Consider the following 17,845-nt stretch of genomic DNA (forward strand, 5'->3'; position numbering starts at 1 on the left):
GTGACCCAAACTGGAAACTTGGCTTCGCGGATAAAGCTGCATTTCTTGAGTTGAGCTACTTCTTCTTCTAAGGCCTCAGCCCGAGTTATTCCCAGGCATCTCTGTTTCTGGGACTTTGCAGGAACACTCTTATCCAAATGAAGGGTGTGCATGATGACATTTGGACTGATTCCCACCATGTCCTTGTGTGACCATGCAAATACATCCAGGTTATCCTACAAAAATTTGATCAGCTCCGCCTTCCTCTTGCCACAGAGGTTTTTCCTGAGCTTAACCATCCGTGAAGGATTTTGTGGATCGATATTTACTTCCTCGAGCTCTTCAATAGCTTGGAGTTCGGACTTTTCCTCGCCTATTCGGGGGTCAATATCCTTACTTAGGACGATACTTTCCCCCTCGGCGCTCTGAGGTTTTTCAATCTCAGGATTAGGCAAAGGTTCTTGAGATTCCTCTTCTCCACCTTGGATGGCCATCGTCAGCTGCTTGGGTTTTGATTTTCCCTTCATGGAAATGCTGTAGCATTCCCCGGCAGCAAGCTGATCGTCACAGACCGTGCATATCCCCGTGGAAGAAGGGAATTTCAGCGCGAGGTGGCGAACGGAGGTGACGGCTTCAAAAGCTATAAGTGTAGGTCGGCCCAAAATGGCATTGTATGCAGCGGGGTAGTCGATGACCACGAACTCGAGGAGTTTTGAAACTGTCCGAGGTCCCACTCCTAAGGTGATCACCAGCTCGATCGTCCCTATAGCCGCTGATCCTTCTCCTGAGAAACCATATAGCATCATGGAGGTCGCCTTCAGCTCGGCAACAGTCAAAACCATCTTCTCCAGTGTGGATCGGAATAGAAGGTTTACCGAGCTCCCATTATCGATCAGCACTCTCCTAACCCTCTGATTAGCGAGCTGCACTGCTACGACCAGAGGGTCGTTATGAGGGAACTGAACGTGGCTAGCATCTTCTTCAGTAAAAATGATTGGTTTCCTTTCCAATCGCTGCTGTTTTGGCAGATGCTGCTCGGGGACGAACTCTACTCCATTATGAGCCTTGAGTTCATTGACGTACCTCTTTTGGGCACCCCTGCTCGTGCCAGCCAAATGCGGACCTCCCGAGATTGTGGATATCTCTCCTCCTATCACTGGAGGAGGGACGTCTTGATCTACCTGAGACCCGGGCTGACTGACCGGGACTTCCAGAGTAGGTCGGCTTGTTGGAACCCTGTTCCGCGCATACTGAGCCAAGGGGCCAGCTCTGATGAGATTCTCGATCTCATCTTTCAGGTGTCTACAATCATCGGTATTGTGGCCAATGTCGTTGTGGAAATGGAAAAACTTGGAGGTGTCTCTCTTCCCCTTCTGGTGCTTTAACGGCTTTGGCTTCTTCCAGGGGAGGCGAGCAGAGTTTGCTAGGTAGATGTTCTCCCTGGAGTGGGTGAGCTCTGTATAAGTCGCGTAGACCAGCTTAAATTTTTCTACCGACTTATTATTCGTTGGGCCGTGCTGGTTGCCCTCGTTGTTCCCCTTTCTCTTGCCTCCACCGAACTGGTTATTCTGTGTAACGTTCTGGGTCGCTGTCACGACCTCTGTTCCCACTCCAGCGGGCTGCTCAAGGACCTAGCTAGTTCCTGCAGCTGAGGCTTGGGCCTCCTCCAAGTTGATCCACCCTTGGGCCCTATTTAGGAATTCGTTTACTGAGTTGACTCCCTTCTTTTGTATTTCGTTCCAAAGTCCCCCTCCGACGAGGATTCCAGTCCTCAAAGCCATGAGCTTGGAGCTGTCATCTGTGTCTCTGGCCCGAGCAGCGACGTTCGTGAACCTACTTAGGTAAGCCTTCAAAGGCTTGTCGCGTTGTTGCCTCACGTTAGCCAGGGAGTCGGCCTTGACGCGAGCAGCCTGGGAGGCTCGAAATGCTATTTTGAAGTCACTGGAGAAAGTTTTCTAGGAGCTGATTGACTGCTTCTTGTTATGTTTGAACCACTGTCTGGCCAGCCCAGTCAGTGTGGAGGGAAATATCAGACACCTCAGCTCGGGGCCAATGTTGTGGGCCATCATCAGTGTATTGAACATACCCAGATGATATGACGGATCTCCGTCTCCGTTGAATTTGGACAGGTGCGGCATACAGAAACCGGGCGGGTATGCTGTTGCTGCTATGCTGAGGGCGAAGAGCTCAATCTCGTCCCCTGAATCATATTCGTCTTTCTCTTTCTCCGATAAGAGCTTCCTCATTAGTTCCTCCATCTAAGCCAGGCGCTCAAGGGTTTTGTCCTGATTTCCTTGGTTATTCCGGGGCTGTTCAACAACTCCGGATCCATTGTATACGTTTGGTGGGTTATTGCCCCTCCTATCTTGAGATAGGTTATTTGGGACATTCCCTCCGTTACGTACCTCACACAGGTCTCCCCCTGAGTGAGCATGGCTGCCACCTCCTACTGGGTCTCCCCTATGAGAGTTAAGGCGATCCCGTAGGTCGCCCCTCGGGGTGGCTTGAGGACTTTGCGCCGAGCTTAGGCGCTGGCGCAGGTCTCCGCCAGAAAGGTCACTCCGGCAACTTCTGGTCCAGTAGCTCCCGTTAAAGAAGCTTGGAGCCCGCCTCTGGGAGTGAGGATCTGGGCTTCCTCTGGGCGCCCTGCTATGATGGGAAGGTCCTGCGGATGGCGGGTTTCTCCTGCTGCTTCCATAAGCTAGAATATCTCGGATAGGCCGAGGAGGAGACGGATATCTTATTGGTGAAGGAGGATGTCTGACCGGGGATGCAATCCTATTTCCGTTAGGGCGGATCAGGTTAGGTGGGGGCCTTTCGGCCCTGCCAACTTGCGGGCCTTGCGCCTGATGATCTGGAGGAGGCGCAGGATGGCTGGCCGGGATGGGCTGGTGCTGTGAGCCCTCCCTGGATCTCCTTCTAGAATTCCCTCGAGCCCTCCTGGGCGCGCTCGAGGCTGGATGTGAGTTGGGAGTTGAAGTTCGGACCGAGCGGCTATACTGTTGTTCGACCCTGGGTATTTCTTCGAAGTTTTCCTCTCGACGGTGCGATGAGGGAGTAGATTTGGACATCGGAGGTCTGACCGAGTGGCTAGGCTTAGACCGATTACCCCGACGGGACTTACGAGTCTCGCCTTGCCTCTTTCCGACGTTAGCGTCGGTTGTAAGAGGGGGTATTCGGGCCGACACCTCCATAATCTGCTGATTAGCTTTCGCCAGTTGACTCCTCAACTGAGCGTTCTCCATCTCTACCGTCGTCTAAAAGTCCGGGTTTGGATTAGGTGGCCGGGGTGTCAAACTTCCAGTGTCATCCTGGCCTATTGGCTGCTTGCCCGGCCGCTGCTGAACTTCAAGGTTTTGCTCACTGGAGATGGCGGCATGATGAGCCTCCTGCCCATCATGTTTTTCCGCCTCGTTACCGTGTCTTGATCGAGTGGTCACCATAGTTGGATGTTTGTGATAGCACCAATCTAACTAGCTCTCAATGAAAGCACCAAACTGTTGACGCGGTTCTTCGCCAACAGATAATTAAGAAAATAAGAGAAAGAGATTAGTGCTTAATGATGAACCGAAACAGATGAATGATCTTAAAATGGACTGATGACACAACTACGTTTTTAGGTGGTTCAAAGGTTAAAATCCTTCTACTCCACCAGCCAATATTATTCCTATGCTTCTGGTATTCTCTTACAGGGTATTTCATTACACAATAGAATCCAACCCCTTGCAACTCCCAGGGTCTCCATATTTTTAGGAGAGGGCACCTAGGAGTTGGTAAGGAGGGTTATCCCATGACCTTCTTACCCATCATGTCACTTCTGTGACATTCATGATTAATTCCTAAAACCTGACAAATGAAGTGTGGTCTAATCAATAGGTAAGGGGGATAATGGGCCCCACGGCCCAACCTAGTCGTGGGTGCCTGAATACGCACGTTCATGCTGCGTGTCCGAGAATTCAGGGATATATCAGACACGTGATGTCTGATATATGCATGTTTACATTGCGTGGTTGACTTTATAAGGAGTCACGGCCTCCCACTCCATCTTGTACCTCGAGCTGGATGCCTTCTTAGCTTGCGGTCTTCATATCCCTGTCTCGACCCTTAAATAATCTGGGTCAACCTTTGGTCACCTCGAGCTAAAGAGGTAGGACCTTACAACAGCAGCTCCGGCCACGTGGCGTCCACGTGGCTGATATAATTATGCCATATCTTAGCTCGCTAATAGCCCGTGGAAAATCAGGGCGTACAGTACTCAATAAATATATGTCTTTAATTCTTAAGAGTGCAGTTTCACATATTTATAGTGGAGTAATCATGAGATTAATAAATATGATTATTTAATCAAAGAGTTTTGGTTAATAATCTATTATTTATTGGAGTTTGGAATTATTGATCCACAGGTCGCTGAGGCGGCTCTATCAACACTATTCAAGGTAAGAGTTGATACAAGGGTCAAACTGTGAATAAACTATTTGAAAGAATATTTATTCTTCGACATAAATATATAATTATGTGATAATTGAAGTTGCACAATTTATTATTGCATTAAGGAAATTTTCAAAATTGTATAGAAATAAAATAAATTGATTTTAATCAATTATTTTATTTAAGTGAGAAATGATAAATATAGATAGTCAAAATTGATTTTGATTATTATATTTATTTAATTAATAATAAGATGATGATGAAAGTTTAAATTTTGAAATTTAAGTTGTTATCTTTTCCTTAAAAATATGATACGTTATTTGAATTTCTAATTATTCATTAATTAAAATAAATATGTATGAAAAATTAAATCCCCTTATTTAAAGGAAGTGTTGCACGCATAGGGTTTCGTGGACTGCCCTATGCGTGTACCACTACTGATGATGATCGGTTATTGGTTTTTTCTTTTATTTAATTAATTAATAAAATATTTTGAAAAAAGTTATAAAATTGAATGTAAGACTTTGTCTTCAATAATCATTTATTGTTTTTTTATTAAAATGATCACTATTGTCTTTATTAGTATTATTATGATAACAATACCTATATATTCTATATAATAGAAAATAGAAAGAAAAAAAAAGTTTTTTGAAGCATCTGTAAAAAATGATCACCATTTTCTTACAAAAAGAAAAATCTGTCGCTCTCTCTTGCCAATAATCAAGAGTTTCATCTGTTGAGAATACTTTTGATTCGGAAATTTGATTCTTGTTCTCTATGTGTCCACCCACATCTTGAGGTGTAGAGAACGTCTTGGAAGATCTTGGTGTGAGTACTTTAGTGATGATAGAAAAATTGAATTATATACGAAAAGATTCAAGGACTCTTGATAGGCTACAAGAGGTAAATCATTTCGTATCAATTTTACATATACATATTTTGTTGATTAACATATTGCCTATTAAAAGATCCTCGTATAAAGTTGTTTATATGGATTTTTCTTCTGTTGTATACAATACTACCATTACCACAATTTCTGCTGCGCACTAAGAACAATTCCTTACATATAGCATATAGAGAAACAAATTATATATAATGCTTTATCAATTCCAAAAACACCTAGATAAAATATAGTCAAATTTATGAATTAAAAGTGGAGAAGACTTACCCACCCAAAGATCCAAAGTATATCTACCGTTTGTGACAGAGGAGAAACTGGGTGTGCTTGTGTGCCAATCGCCTTTGTTGTATGCCGTCGAAGCTGCCCGTGCGCCGAGGAGAAGAGGTCGAGTGCCTCTGTTCTGCGCTGAGGAGAAGCACCTCCGTGTGCATAGAAGGAGAAGAATAGGCGGAGAGACAGGGGCAATGTTGAGAAGAGAGGGAATGGGGAAAGAGAGAGAGAGGGGGGGGGGGGGGGGGGGTGGGAATATGTTGTAATTAGGGTTTTTGGGCTTTTAAAATTCTTTTCCTTTCTTTTTGTCGAGTGGGTTTTTTTTAAGGAGTTGGGTGGCCATTTTAAAATTCAGTAGTGCTTTGTTTTTTAATTTTTATATTACAAAGCTTTGCTTTTTTTATAATAAGTCTTGAATAAAATAATTAAAAATTAGTTTATTATAATATTTTTTTACAAATATTATAATAACTTAATTAACTATAAAGTAATATTATTAGGGATATTTGCGGCAATAATGCCTATGTAGTTCAGTTTATTGCACTTAAATGCTTATGTAAAATTTTTGACGGCAATAATGCCTACCGTTACGATTTTAGAGCAGCCGTTGGTCCCTGGGCCGTTAGGGGTATATTTGATACACGTGTCACGACCCGATTGGGTTAAATTATTAAAATTTAAAAACAAAAACAATTAATGGTTATGGTTTTTAATTAAAAATAAAAAAAGAAAACTAACTGTGATTAATTAATATAACCAAAAAAACCATTTGTCTAAAACCAAGTTCTAAAACTAATCTAAAACAACAAAAACTCAAAACTCCATACCCAGAAAAACGATGAAGATGAAGCTTTCCCCCCGACCACACCAAGACGATCCACCCCTGACAGTATTGCACGTGAACCCAGTAGAAGAAAACTTGTAATTCCTTCGAATTGGGGGTTAGGGCATCTTTTGCATCGGGTTAATGGAGAACGGAAAAAATTGCCATGGTCGACCACCAAGGCCAGTGGTAGAAAGAACGGCTTGGACAAACAAAAATCCTGGGCGAAGATTCAGAACATGCAACAAGTATCGAGTAAGATCTCCATTTGTTTTTGTAATCTGATTCATTGAATAAATGGTTATGGGTGTTCACTAGAAATTTTGTATGTTTTGGTCAACTCAGATTCATGGTGGGTGTAATTTCTTTGAATGGATAGACCCTCCAATGTGCCATCGAGCAAAGGTGGTCATCCCTGGACTACTAAGAAAAAATAGTGACCTTGATACTGAAATCACATCCCTAAGTACGACAACTGACATTGGAAGTCATCGGCAATGCAGTGGTTCTTCAAATGGATTTGAGACACAATCTCACAACCTTCAAAATGTTGGAACAGAAAGCTGTGAAAGTTGTGTTGAAAGCAGGGGTAGAGTAAATGATGGAGGTCGAATGCAGTGTTACTACTTTTTGAATACTATATATTTTGCTGTAATTCTATTAGTTGTGGTTATTTGGGCTACAAAATCAAAGTAGAAGTTGTTGGTATTGTTAGTTTATTTTTGGGTAATCTTCATGTGTAGTATTGACAATGACAAAGCTATTGCACCCTAGGCATTGATTTGTAATGAATTTTGTTGTAAAATGAAACCCCAAATCAATGTAATCTATCTTGGTCTATTTTGAATTCACTGTTCTAGTTTATGTATTTTATGAAATAAATATGATCAACAACTAGTTATATTCATTACCATAAGAGATAGGTATTAAAATATAGGCCTAAAAAGCCAAATGTATCTGATCTGTACATGACCAATATCATGGCCAGCATGACCCTGTCATGACTCAAAAAACAGAAACCAAAATACATGACTCTAAAATGGTCAACATAACAGACACCAAAATACAAGATTCGACCACTAGTTCAAAATAAAATCAAAAGATGAAACTCCTCCTTCCAGTCAGACAGTATTAGGTTGAGCATTGGTTGCACCACTAGTTCCTCCTTTAGCATGTTGTTTCAGTCTTCTTTCCTTCCTTAAAAGTGTGGATTCAGTTGGGTTCTGCAGTGGTGGATGACCTCACTTTTTGACCACACGATTCTAAAATAGGTTGAACAAACAAATATTTAGCTCCAAATTCACAAAACAATGATAAAGCAACTAATCAATGATAAAAATTATCTGGACTGAGAAGAAAGCATAAAGTTTATACCTCAACCACCACCTTAGCAGATTAGCATGTTTCTCTCCTGTGGCCTGTTTTCAGACAATTGCTGCATGTTTTAACTTGTCGAGTTCTTCGAGCTTTCTTTAAAGCAGGTGGAGGTTCATCTGTCTCCCTTCTCCTAGCTTTCTTAGGTCTTCCAGGTAGCTTCATCTCAGGTGGTGGATCAATTGGGTTGAGTCCTGTCTGAGGCCACATATCTGGACTAGGCATAGGATGCACACTCTGTCCATATGCTTTTTGCAATGATTCTTTTTTATAGAATCCGTGGACATAATCAAAGACATTACCTCCCATGAACCAGATAGTAGCTAGTGCATGGCCACAAGGAAGCCCAGATAGTTGAAACCTCCTACATGTACAAGTTCTGAATTCCAAATCGACAACCAAGGCACTACCATTGCTGCATTGAACCTGAAACTGAAACTTGTCAGACCTAGTAACCAGACAATGCTTTGCAACCTCTTTTTGCTTCTCAATTATCTTCAAAATTCTCTTCCCCACAGGTTGAGTCATCTTCTCCAACTCATATTTTTTGTTATAAAACCGAGACATCAACCAAAATCTAATTTTCTCTAGTAAAGTTATAATTGGCTTGTCGCGAGCATCAAGTATGGCTGCATTGAAACTCTCACACAAATTATTCACCAAAATGTCACATTTTGGGTACTCTGAAATATTTTACTTAGTCCATTCTGTGGGGTTCTTCCCTACCAACCAATAGTAAGCACCATCCGAGACACTCTTGACTTCTTGCCTTGCTCGAGCAAACTCAGCTTGTGTTGTAGTATTAGCTGCTGCCCACAAAAGTTGCTTAAGTAAAAGTCCAGGATATTCCTTTTTAAAGTTAGCATGAAGATGTCTAACACAAAACCTCACCTCACACCCACTGAAGATGGCTCCCACTGCATTTTCTAATCCTTTTTGACGATCACTCATCATTTACCTTGGTGGGACTCAAACTCCCAATATCAGCCTTCAATAGCTCCAAGAACCAAGTCCAAACCTCAATGTTTTCCTTTTCAGCAACAGAGTAGGCAATGGGAAACATGGAGTTATTACCGTCAATGCCTACTGCAGCCAATAAAATGCCCTTACAATATCCTTTTAAAAAGCAGCCATCAAGACCAATTAGAGGTCTACAACCCCCCAACCAGCCATCTCTACATGCCTTAAGACAAATATAAATACGCTGAAATTTCCTTCTCCCATTAACCAAATTAGTTTTCAACTTCACAGTAGATCCAGGATTGGTAGCCAACAACCTTTTACAGTAGTCATCAAGAATGGCGTATTGTTCCTTGACAGACCCATCCAACATCTTCCTTGCTTTTGTCTTGGCCCTGTAAAATGTCCAGCTAGACACACGTGAGTACTTGGTCTTTGCAGTTATCTCCCTAAATACATTGTATTCCATACTCAGATTTAGCCTAAATTGCTCCAAAAAGTGCTTTTCAAGCCAAGTTGAGGTCAGATTTTTATTGTCTAAAACAATGCCACAACTATGCTTGTCAACAAGTGTTTTGACCCTCATTGTTTTGCCATCTATCTTGTTAACTATTGAAGCAAACAACATCCACTCACAGTTTGCACCCTTGCACTTAACTTTAACTCTATTTGAATCATTGGCAATAAATACATATTCTCGATCACCTTCAATAAAGTACTCCCTTATTGCATTCCTTAAAATTGTAACAGTGGCAAATTCCATGCCAAGAACAAATTGGAAGTTTTGCATTTTGGTTTTCGGGTTGAATTCTTTGGAATTTTTACCAGCATCAAACTCATCATCTGACTTCAATTCGTGCAACTCCTCCTCAGAACATATACCATCTGAGTCTCCATCATCAAGATTTTGAGTAAAAAAATCTGAAACTGATCGCCACCACTTCCTAGGGTCAGACTGTGTATCCATCTCTATCTCAGCTTCAACATCTTGCTCAAACTCTTCCTCCTCCAATATGAAATCTTCATCACTTTGCTTTCCTTTCCCTTTTCTGTCACGCTGAACTTTGTCTTGGCTCTTCTCAGCTGTATTTTCCCTCACATCAGCTTGAACTTTGTCTTGGCTATCCTCAGATGTATTTTCCCTCACATCAGCTTGCTTTCCTTTCCTATTTCTGTCACTTTGAACCGGGTCTTGGTTCTCCTCAACTGTATCCTCCCTCACATCACCAATATCATCCTCCGAATCTGAAAGCACAACCACCTCTGGTATTTGGTCTTCCATATCACTTTCATCATCCATGTAGTCAAACTCTTCTTCATATTCCTCTTTATCAGGTTCATCAAAGGCAGCATCATGAAATTCCTCAGAATATTGATCAGCATCAAACTCTTCTTGTTCCCCATCAATGGTTGCATCAACAGGGATACCAACAACATCTGTAGGGACATCACAATCATCTGGTAATTCCTCTATAATACATATTTTCAGAGGAGGTAAAATGTTAGCAGGGACATGTTTAACAGCTTCTGAATCTTCCTTCCAATCTAAAGGTAGGACTATTTCAGGAAAAACAAGAAATATGTCAATCTTTGTAGCCCGATTCCTCTCAATATCCTCTACAATTCTTAGGATCTCCTTATCCCCTACCACCATGTAGCCCATATTAAGCACCTTTCCTATTGGTTTGTACATAAAACCCACTGGAAGTTTATGTCCTAAGTCCAAGGCCATTCCATCCAATTCCATCCTAGTGAAGTAATCAGTATCCACCCAATCAACATAATCAACTTTACCTCCCTCATATCTTCTATTGCCGAATGGAGTAAACCAGCTTCCCCCATGGTGTATTGCAATAGTGAAGATGTTAGTATGACCACCTGTCAATAGAAATAAAAAATGCAATGTCAACACTTCACACACACACAAACCGAAACACAATATAATTCACACACTTGAAGAGCAACATAGTGTACCACACGATTGAACCATGGACCACAACAACAAAGATTCCTTTCAATAAACAAATTATATATTTCAATGGACCCCACTCTGTCAATTGTATACACATGCTTCCCAACAAAATTTTTACCCAAATTTAATAATACCACCTACCATAAATCAACAATATTCTCACCCCCAAAAAATTTTAAAATCGACACCCTTCCCCGCCCAAACTGCTCTATATAGAGCATCATTATCATTCTCCCCAAAAATAACTGCATGAAGACTTTGAGAAATGAAACCCAATCAACAGAAAAGAACTCACCGTAGTCGGGTGGTTGTTCCCCCGGTTGTCGAATGGTCGGCATTGTATTGCAAGTGTCGTCGTTGTCTCCTCCGGTTTCGGTTGTCGTCGTCTCTTCGATCGTGGGGGAAAGATGATTTTTCTGGGTATGGAGTTTTGAGTTTTTTTTGTTTTAGATTTTGGGTCTCTGTTTTAGACAATCAGTTTTTATTGTTATATTAATTAATGAAGGTTAGTTTTTTTTTTTTCAAATTAGAAACCTGAATAATAAATAGAGTTTTGTTTTTAAATTTTAATAATTTAACCCAATCGGGTTGTGACACGTGTATCAAATATACCCCTAACGGCCCAGGGACCAACGGCTGCTCTAAAATCGTAACGGTAGGCATTATTGCCGTAAAAAATTTTACATAAGCATTTAAGTGCAATAAACTGAACTACATAGGCATTATTGCCGCAAATATCCCATATTATTATAAGTCTAATTTTTAAAAGTTTTTTACTAATGATTTGAAATATACTTAATTTAAAAATTACATTATTAAACTTGTAGAGTTTTTAAATAATTATTACAAATAATTATTAAATATACAATAAATAATTGAATTAATAATTAATATTACAAATTATTAAAAAATTAGACAATTCTTTGAATACTTTATTTGAAAAAACTCATTTTTTAACTAATAGCTATTCTATAGTGCAAATTATTATTTTATAATTTTTTTATGAATATATTTATATAATATATTAAATTATATTAAAAAAATATAAAATTTTCCATACTTGATTAAAAAAATTATGTTGGTGAGACAACAGTTTTCTCATAAATGTCATCTCGAGTTAAAAGTAGACATGCTATGACAGTCTCACCAGAACTGTCGTCTCATGTAAATTTTAATTTTCATGACACGACAGTTCAAGAGCTACTATTGTCACATGTCTATTTTTGACACCAAAGAACAATTCTACGAAAATTGTTGTATCTCATGTGTTGCCTAAGTACAATTTTGGAGTAGTGTTGTATTTTTACTTTTTTACAATGTCTTCAATCTGTTGTCCAAGACCAAGATTCCATTTTCAAATGCAAAGAGTCATAGCCCACTTAAATTCTTGACAACAGCAGGCGTGGTGATGACTAATATTTCATGAACAACAAGTGATTGTTTCAAAGCAGAGCTCCAAGGTCAATTAGAAAGTCTCCGAGCATTTCGCCAAGAGGTCAACGAATGTGTTGCAGAAAGACCAAAAATTACAAACATGTTGCCGAGGTAGCCGTGCCACCATTGATGACGAACAAGAATGCAATGAGCTTTTAACAATTATTCTGCTAGCAAGAGGATGATTGAAGAAAAGTGCTTTGAGTTGAAAGACAAAGACTAGCGTTCCGTGTGATACGAAATAGGGGAATAAGGTTGGCATACAAAGGGAAAGAGACAATTGGTGCTAACATGGTTGGTTCCTAAGATGAGTCATATCGGTGAGCTTCAACTCTCTACAATCACCATTTCTCTTCTTCTTCCTCTTCTTCTACTCTCTACAATACATTAGCATGTATATGTTTTTTATTTTATGATTTTAGCTGACTTTCATGGCCGTAAATAGTGATTGTTTTCCATAAATGAAAGCAACAAAAGCAAAAGGGACATAATGAATGAATATATATATATGAGATTTTTTTTATAGAGACTTCACTTTAAGTCCTACCGATAGGACTCTCAGTGTTTACAACCCGTGAATAGTTTTTGGAGCGATTTTTTTTTATAATCGTGTATATTGTAGCTATTCAGAGCATCCTGCAAATTTTTAGAAAATTCCGAATAGTTTACAGTATCGAAAATTAGGTTCAAACATGTTGTTGCACGCGTGACTAATTTTTTTTATGCACATGGAAAACAATATTTTTGAACTTAGTTTTCGGTACTGTAAACTATTCGAAATTTTCTGAAAATTTGTAGGATGCTCTAAATAGCTACAATATACACGGTCATAAAAAAAAGTCGCGTCGAAAACTGTTCACGGGTCGAGAAATACTGAGAGCCCTACCAGTAAGGCTTAAAGTGAAACCCCTGTAGAAGAATTGTCATATATATATATATATATATATATATATATAAACGAAAGCAACCTATGTTTCAACTATACCGACCGTGAACAAGTATGATATTGGAGAAAGAGAGTAGTGCAAGTGTTGCCTTTGGAGACAAGTGGAAGCCACTCGTAACAAATAGTAACAAATATGACAGATTGGGAAGAAAAATTAAATGATGAGGAAAATATGTTAGTGCATTTAGTTTTGTCGGTTATTAGGAGAGCAACTAGAAATTATATAGATGACATGTTTATTTAAGTTTTATGATGTCTTAATATATATCATTTTTAGTTGACTTTTGGTGGCTGTTTAGTTACTTTTGTGTATATATTTAGTGGTTTTTAAGTATATTTTATGTCAGTGTGTTTTTTCTAGTAATATTTTTCTTGTTGATTTTTTGGATTATTTTGGGTATATTTAATTTAAGTTTTTTTTAAGTATTCCTTTTCTAGTCTTCGGGAATAGTATTAGTTTATACTAAGTATATGTTGTGTCGATATTTTCTTTCTTTCTAAGTTTAATAAAATTATATATATTTTGTGATTTTTTCACTTTTGATTTTTAGTTTATTTTAGAAAAATGTGTAGTTATTCTTATATATATATATTTTGAATTGATTTCTAGTTGAAAATATTTTCAGTTTAATTTTCTTTTAATATACCTTGGATTTATATATATATATATTTCAAAAATAATATTTGTGTTTAATGGTAATATTTTAAAAGAAAATTTAGTTTATTTTGTTATATATTTATTTGTTTTGAGATATATTTTGAGTTTATTTTTTACACATTTTAGAATGAAGGGATATGTTTTTCAAGGTTGTTTTTTTATTGTTTTATAGTTTATTTTAGGTTGATGCAATAGGTTGGTGTCTAATTGATTTGTGATTGCTTTTTCATTGTTGTATTGTTATAGGGTTGTTGTTGCTTTTTTAACACTGTTGTGAGATTGATGTTTAGTTGAGACCGTATTTTTGTAATTACAAAATTTTAAAATTGTATTTTTGAAAACTTGAGTTAGTAAAATTAAAAAAAAATTAGTGGTCGTAAATATGTAAAAAAAAAACATAAAAACATGTATTTATAAAAAAAAAAAACCCTAGGTACACAATAACCCAATTATTTTGTAAATTATACCATCTTAGTATCTTATTGTTTGTAGTCTTCAAACTAATTTTGTAAGTTTTATTTACTTAATACCATTTTAATACATTTTATAATGTATTACTCAAATTGCACCTTGTCACTAATTTTGGTAAATATACATTTTTTGACAAAAAGTTTATAAATATGTTTTAATTTTTTTTAAGATTTAAAACGTATTTATAATTTTTTATCAATAAAAATTATTTACCAAAATTAGTGAAACATACAATTTTGTACTAATTTACAATATAATGTATTAAAATGGTATTAAGTAAGCAATAAGACATTAAGTTGGTTCCAACACAAACAATAAAGTACTAAAATACTATATTTCCTTAAATGAAATTGAAAATAAAATATTTGTATCAACGTGTTCATATTTTCAACCATATTTATATGAAGGAATTATACCACCTTATAATCCTTTTGTTTGCTTCAGTACCAACTTACACCCCTCTTTAAATAAATGCCAAAATATTACTTTATATTTGAAAAATTATTGTAAAAACATATATTTGAATATATATATATATATAGTCAAATTTCTTATTATTATTACCACAATATTTTTATTTTAATATTATTTTTCTAAAAATTAAAATCATATTTTAAGAGTAAGAAATATTTAAAAAAAATTAATTAATCAATAACCTAAAATTAAATAAGTTATTATTAATTAATCAAAAACCTAAGAAAAAATCATTAATATCTTTAAATTTTAGGTTTTTATTTAACGAAAATTATTTAAATACTTTTCATTTTCAAATTTAATTTTAACATTTAGAAATTATTATTAAATATTGACCTTTTATTTATTAGTTATGTTATGCAATTAAAGTACAGATAATTTCGTAATATTGAAAATAAATTTGATTTAAATTAGGTTAAAGATATTTTTTATTCTAATTTATCAAATACAAGGTAGTTTTTAGGTATTTATTTTACGAGAAAGGTTTAAGAAATAAAACGTTACTAAAGTGGCTTAATCCCAATAAATTACATACGTACAATGGCTTGTACACACAATTCTTATTCTTAGTGGCTTCATATCATTGATCTCATATATACATAAATATATATATTTATAAAACATGATACTTGGAATTTAATTAGCTGCTAAAACACTAGTACTACTACTTTTATTCAAGAGTTTATATATAGGAGATCATATACAATATACATAAAGTTCACTTATGTACAGTAAGCAAGGCTGCATATGGATTTTGGTTAGCTTCCTGAAAAGCTAGCTAGACTTAGCCCATAATAACTAGTGAACTACTACTTCAACCATTACTGATCTGATGATATAGCAAAAGTAGCTTAATTATATGCTAGCTGCAAGCACATACACATATTATACAATATACATATATATATATGTATATAATTAAGTGGATTATTTTAATAGCCACCCGGCTAATTAAATTTTATAAATCATAAACACACCATGCTTTTTGGGTGCCTCTGGCTGGTATCTGATCATTGGATCTGGCATTCGAGGAACTTGTGGGTGATTATTCCACCGAGGATTGTAATAATTTGCTGGTTGAGGCACCTGTGGCTGTGGTGGTGCTTGACCGCCATGACCATAAGCAGCGTCCCTCGCAGCAGGTCGCCTGTTAGGCCGCCCATACATCTCATCGATCATAGCAAAGCCTTCAGCTGCTATCTTAGCAAGACGATCCTGGTCAGTTGCCATTGTTGTTGTTTAGGTAAAGAAGAAAAGTACAGCAAAATGAGTAAATTTTAGATGGGATGATATCAGAATCACACTAGATAGTTTTATCTTTGTGCTGGTTATGATGGTTTAGCTAGGTGGCTTGATCACCTCTTTTTATAGAGGGTTTATAGTGACTGAGCTCTATAGTCTTTTTCTTTTTATTATTATTTTATTTTAGTTTATTATAAAAGGGTTGTTTTGAAAATTACTCTCTTTTCCAGATGTGTTCTCTATTATTCTTTTAGCTGAACAGGTCCCACAAGTATTAAATATTATGTGTCACATATATACTATTTTACAAAAATTAACATAAACCCTTCTTAATTGCTAAAGTAATATTTTTAATTCCCTAAAAAAAAGTTAACATTTATAAACATCTCCATTTTCACCCAGTATCGCTCTTTCTTTTGCAAATGAATCATATCAGTAATTAGTAATCACAAGCATATCTTCAAAGAATCATGTTCTACTCACTTTACTTATTACACTTTTTCAACCTGCTTGGGAACCAATTTATCAACTTTACTAAGTGTAGGAGTATATGATTTCATATATATAAATATATAGTACTGATCGAGATTTTCCAATGACGTATATTCAACAAAATTATTCTCTAGGGGTTGCCAACATAACCCTTAATTTGTTCGGTATGGTAAGAAGATAACTAAGAAATGGAGATAGCTAAGGATTGTAAATTTTTATGTCCCCAAAAATCATTCCTTCCAAGTATGAGTGGATTGTAAAGCAAAAAAAAAAAATCTTAAATAATTAAAATGACTAATTTTTTTAATATTACTGTTATTATTTTAAATTATAAAAAAAATACTCATTTCTTTTCTTCTCTATCCAGCTCCTTAATTAATCTATCCCTCCGTCTCCCCATCATTCCTACCAAACATGATCTAAATTAATGTCTGGAAATATATAGATGTTATAGGATATAAGTTAATGTCTTTTTCTATGTTTGAAGTAGAAGTGGGCGGTTGTCTTTTCTGGAAAAAAAAAAATATCACAATTTAATAGACCCAAAATTCTGATCAATATGAACATACTAGTATATATATATATATATATATTGAACACAAATCGTAATACAATCCCACTAACAATTAATTTTAGGCAAACATATATAATGATTTAAAGATGTCACTTCCAAGCTGCCATTGACACTAAAAAAATCTGCAAAGCAACTAAGAAACAAGGGTAGCAAGCTATAAAGGATAACGTAAACTCCTCTGGCAAGTTGGTACCTTTTAAAAAAGATTTGCAATAAAATTATTTGGTAAACACACAAAAAATATCTCATTAAAGAACTTATGTAGAAGTCAATAAAGCTAGAATCTTATGCAACCCAATTTTAGATTTTACAAAATTTATAATGATTTTATATATTTACTTATTTATTATATAAAATTTTCAAAATTAAAATATTTGAAATAAATAAATATAATCATAAAAATAAAAAAATATTTACAAATTAAATCATAAAATATTTAATCTTAAATCTTCTTTTTTATTTTGCTATAATTTTATTTTATAATTTTATATTTATTAGATATTTTAATATATTCTTCATTTTTAATAATTTTATATCAACAAAACAGCCAATTATAGAGTTTCTCAGAAATATTTTTACATCTTACAATATTTTCAATAAAATTCACCGCTTGACTTTACTAGACAATAAAATTTCATGAAAAGATCTCACAACACCTAGTATATGCCTAATGAAATAAGGTTAGTTGATAAGGAAAATAATCTACGAGCCTCTCATCGGCTAGTTTGTAATTAAATATTCATCCCATATAAATGACTGTGCTTAATTCCATAAGGTTTATGAAGTCTACGAAATTTTTATTTGTGAGAATATTTTTTTTAGCATTTTGGCACTACAAGAAAGAAGA

At 36.2% G+C, this 17,845-nt stretch overlaps 2 protein-coding genes across 2 annotated transcripts; both read right to left on the reverse strand.

Annotated features, from left to right (window-relative positions):
• Nucleotides 1–7,285: 7,285 nt before the first annotated feature.
• On the reverse strand, nt 7,286–11,516 carry LOC133819493 (uncharacterized). The gene is made up of 3 exons (XM_062252759.1): nt 11,003–11,516; nt 7,776–10,613; nt 7,286–7,663 (listed from the first exon to the last, which is right to left on the reverse strand). Exons 1-2 carry the CDS (start codon nt 11,043–11,045, stop codon nt 8,719–8,721), a joined length of 1,938 nt encoding a protein of 645 aa, XP_062108743.1. The 5' UTR covers nt 11,046–11,516; the 3' UTR covers nt 7,286–7,663; nt 7,776–8,718.
• On the reverse strand, nt 7,797–8,303 carry LOC133815531 (uncharacterized). Its single transcript, XM_062248363.1, has one exon. It carries the CDS (start codon nt 8,301–8,303, stop codon nt 7,797–7,799), a length of 507 nt encoding a protein of 168 aa, XP_062104347.1.
• Nucleotides 11,517–17,845: the final 6,329 nt, after the last annotated feature.

The sequence above is a fragment of the Humulus lupulus genome, chromosome 2, assembly GCF_963169125.1.
Source record: "Humulus lupulus chromosome 2, drHumLupu1.1, whole genome shotgun sequence".
NCBI classification, from domain to species: Eukaryota; Viridiplantae; Streptophyta; class Magnoliopsida; order Rosales; family Cannabaceae; genus Humulus; species Humulus lupulus.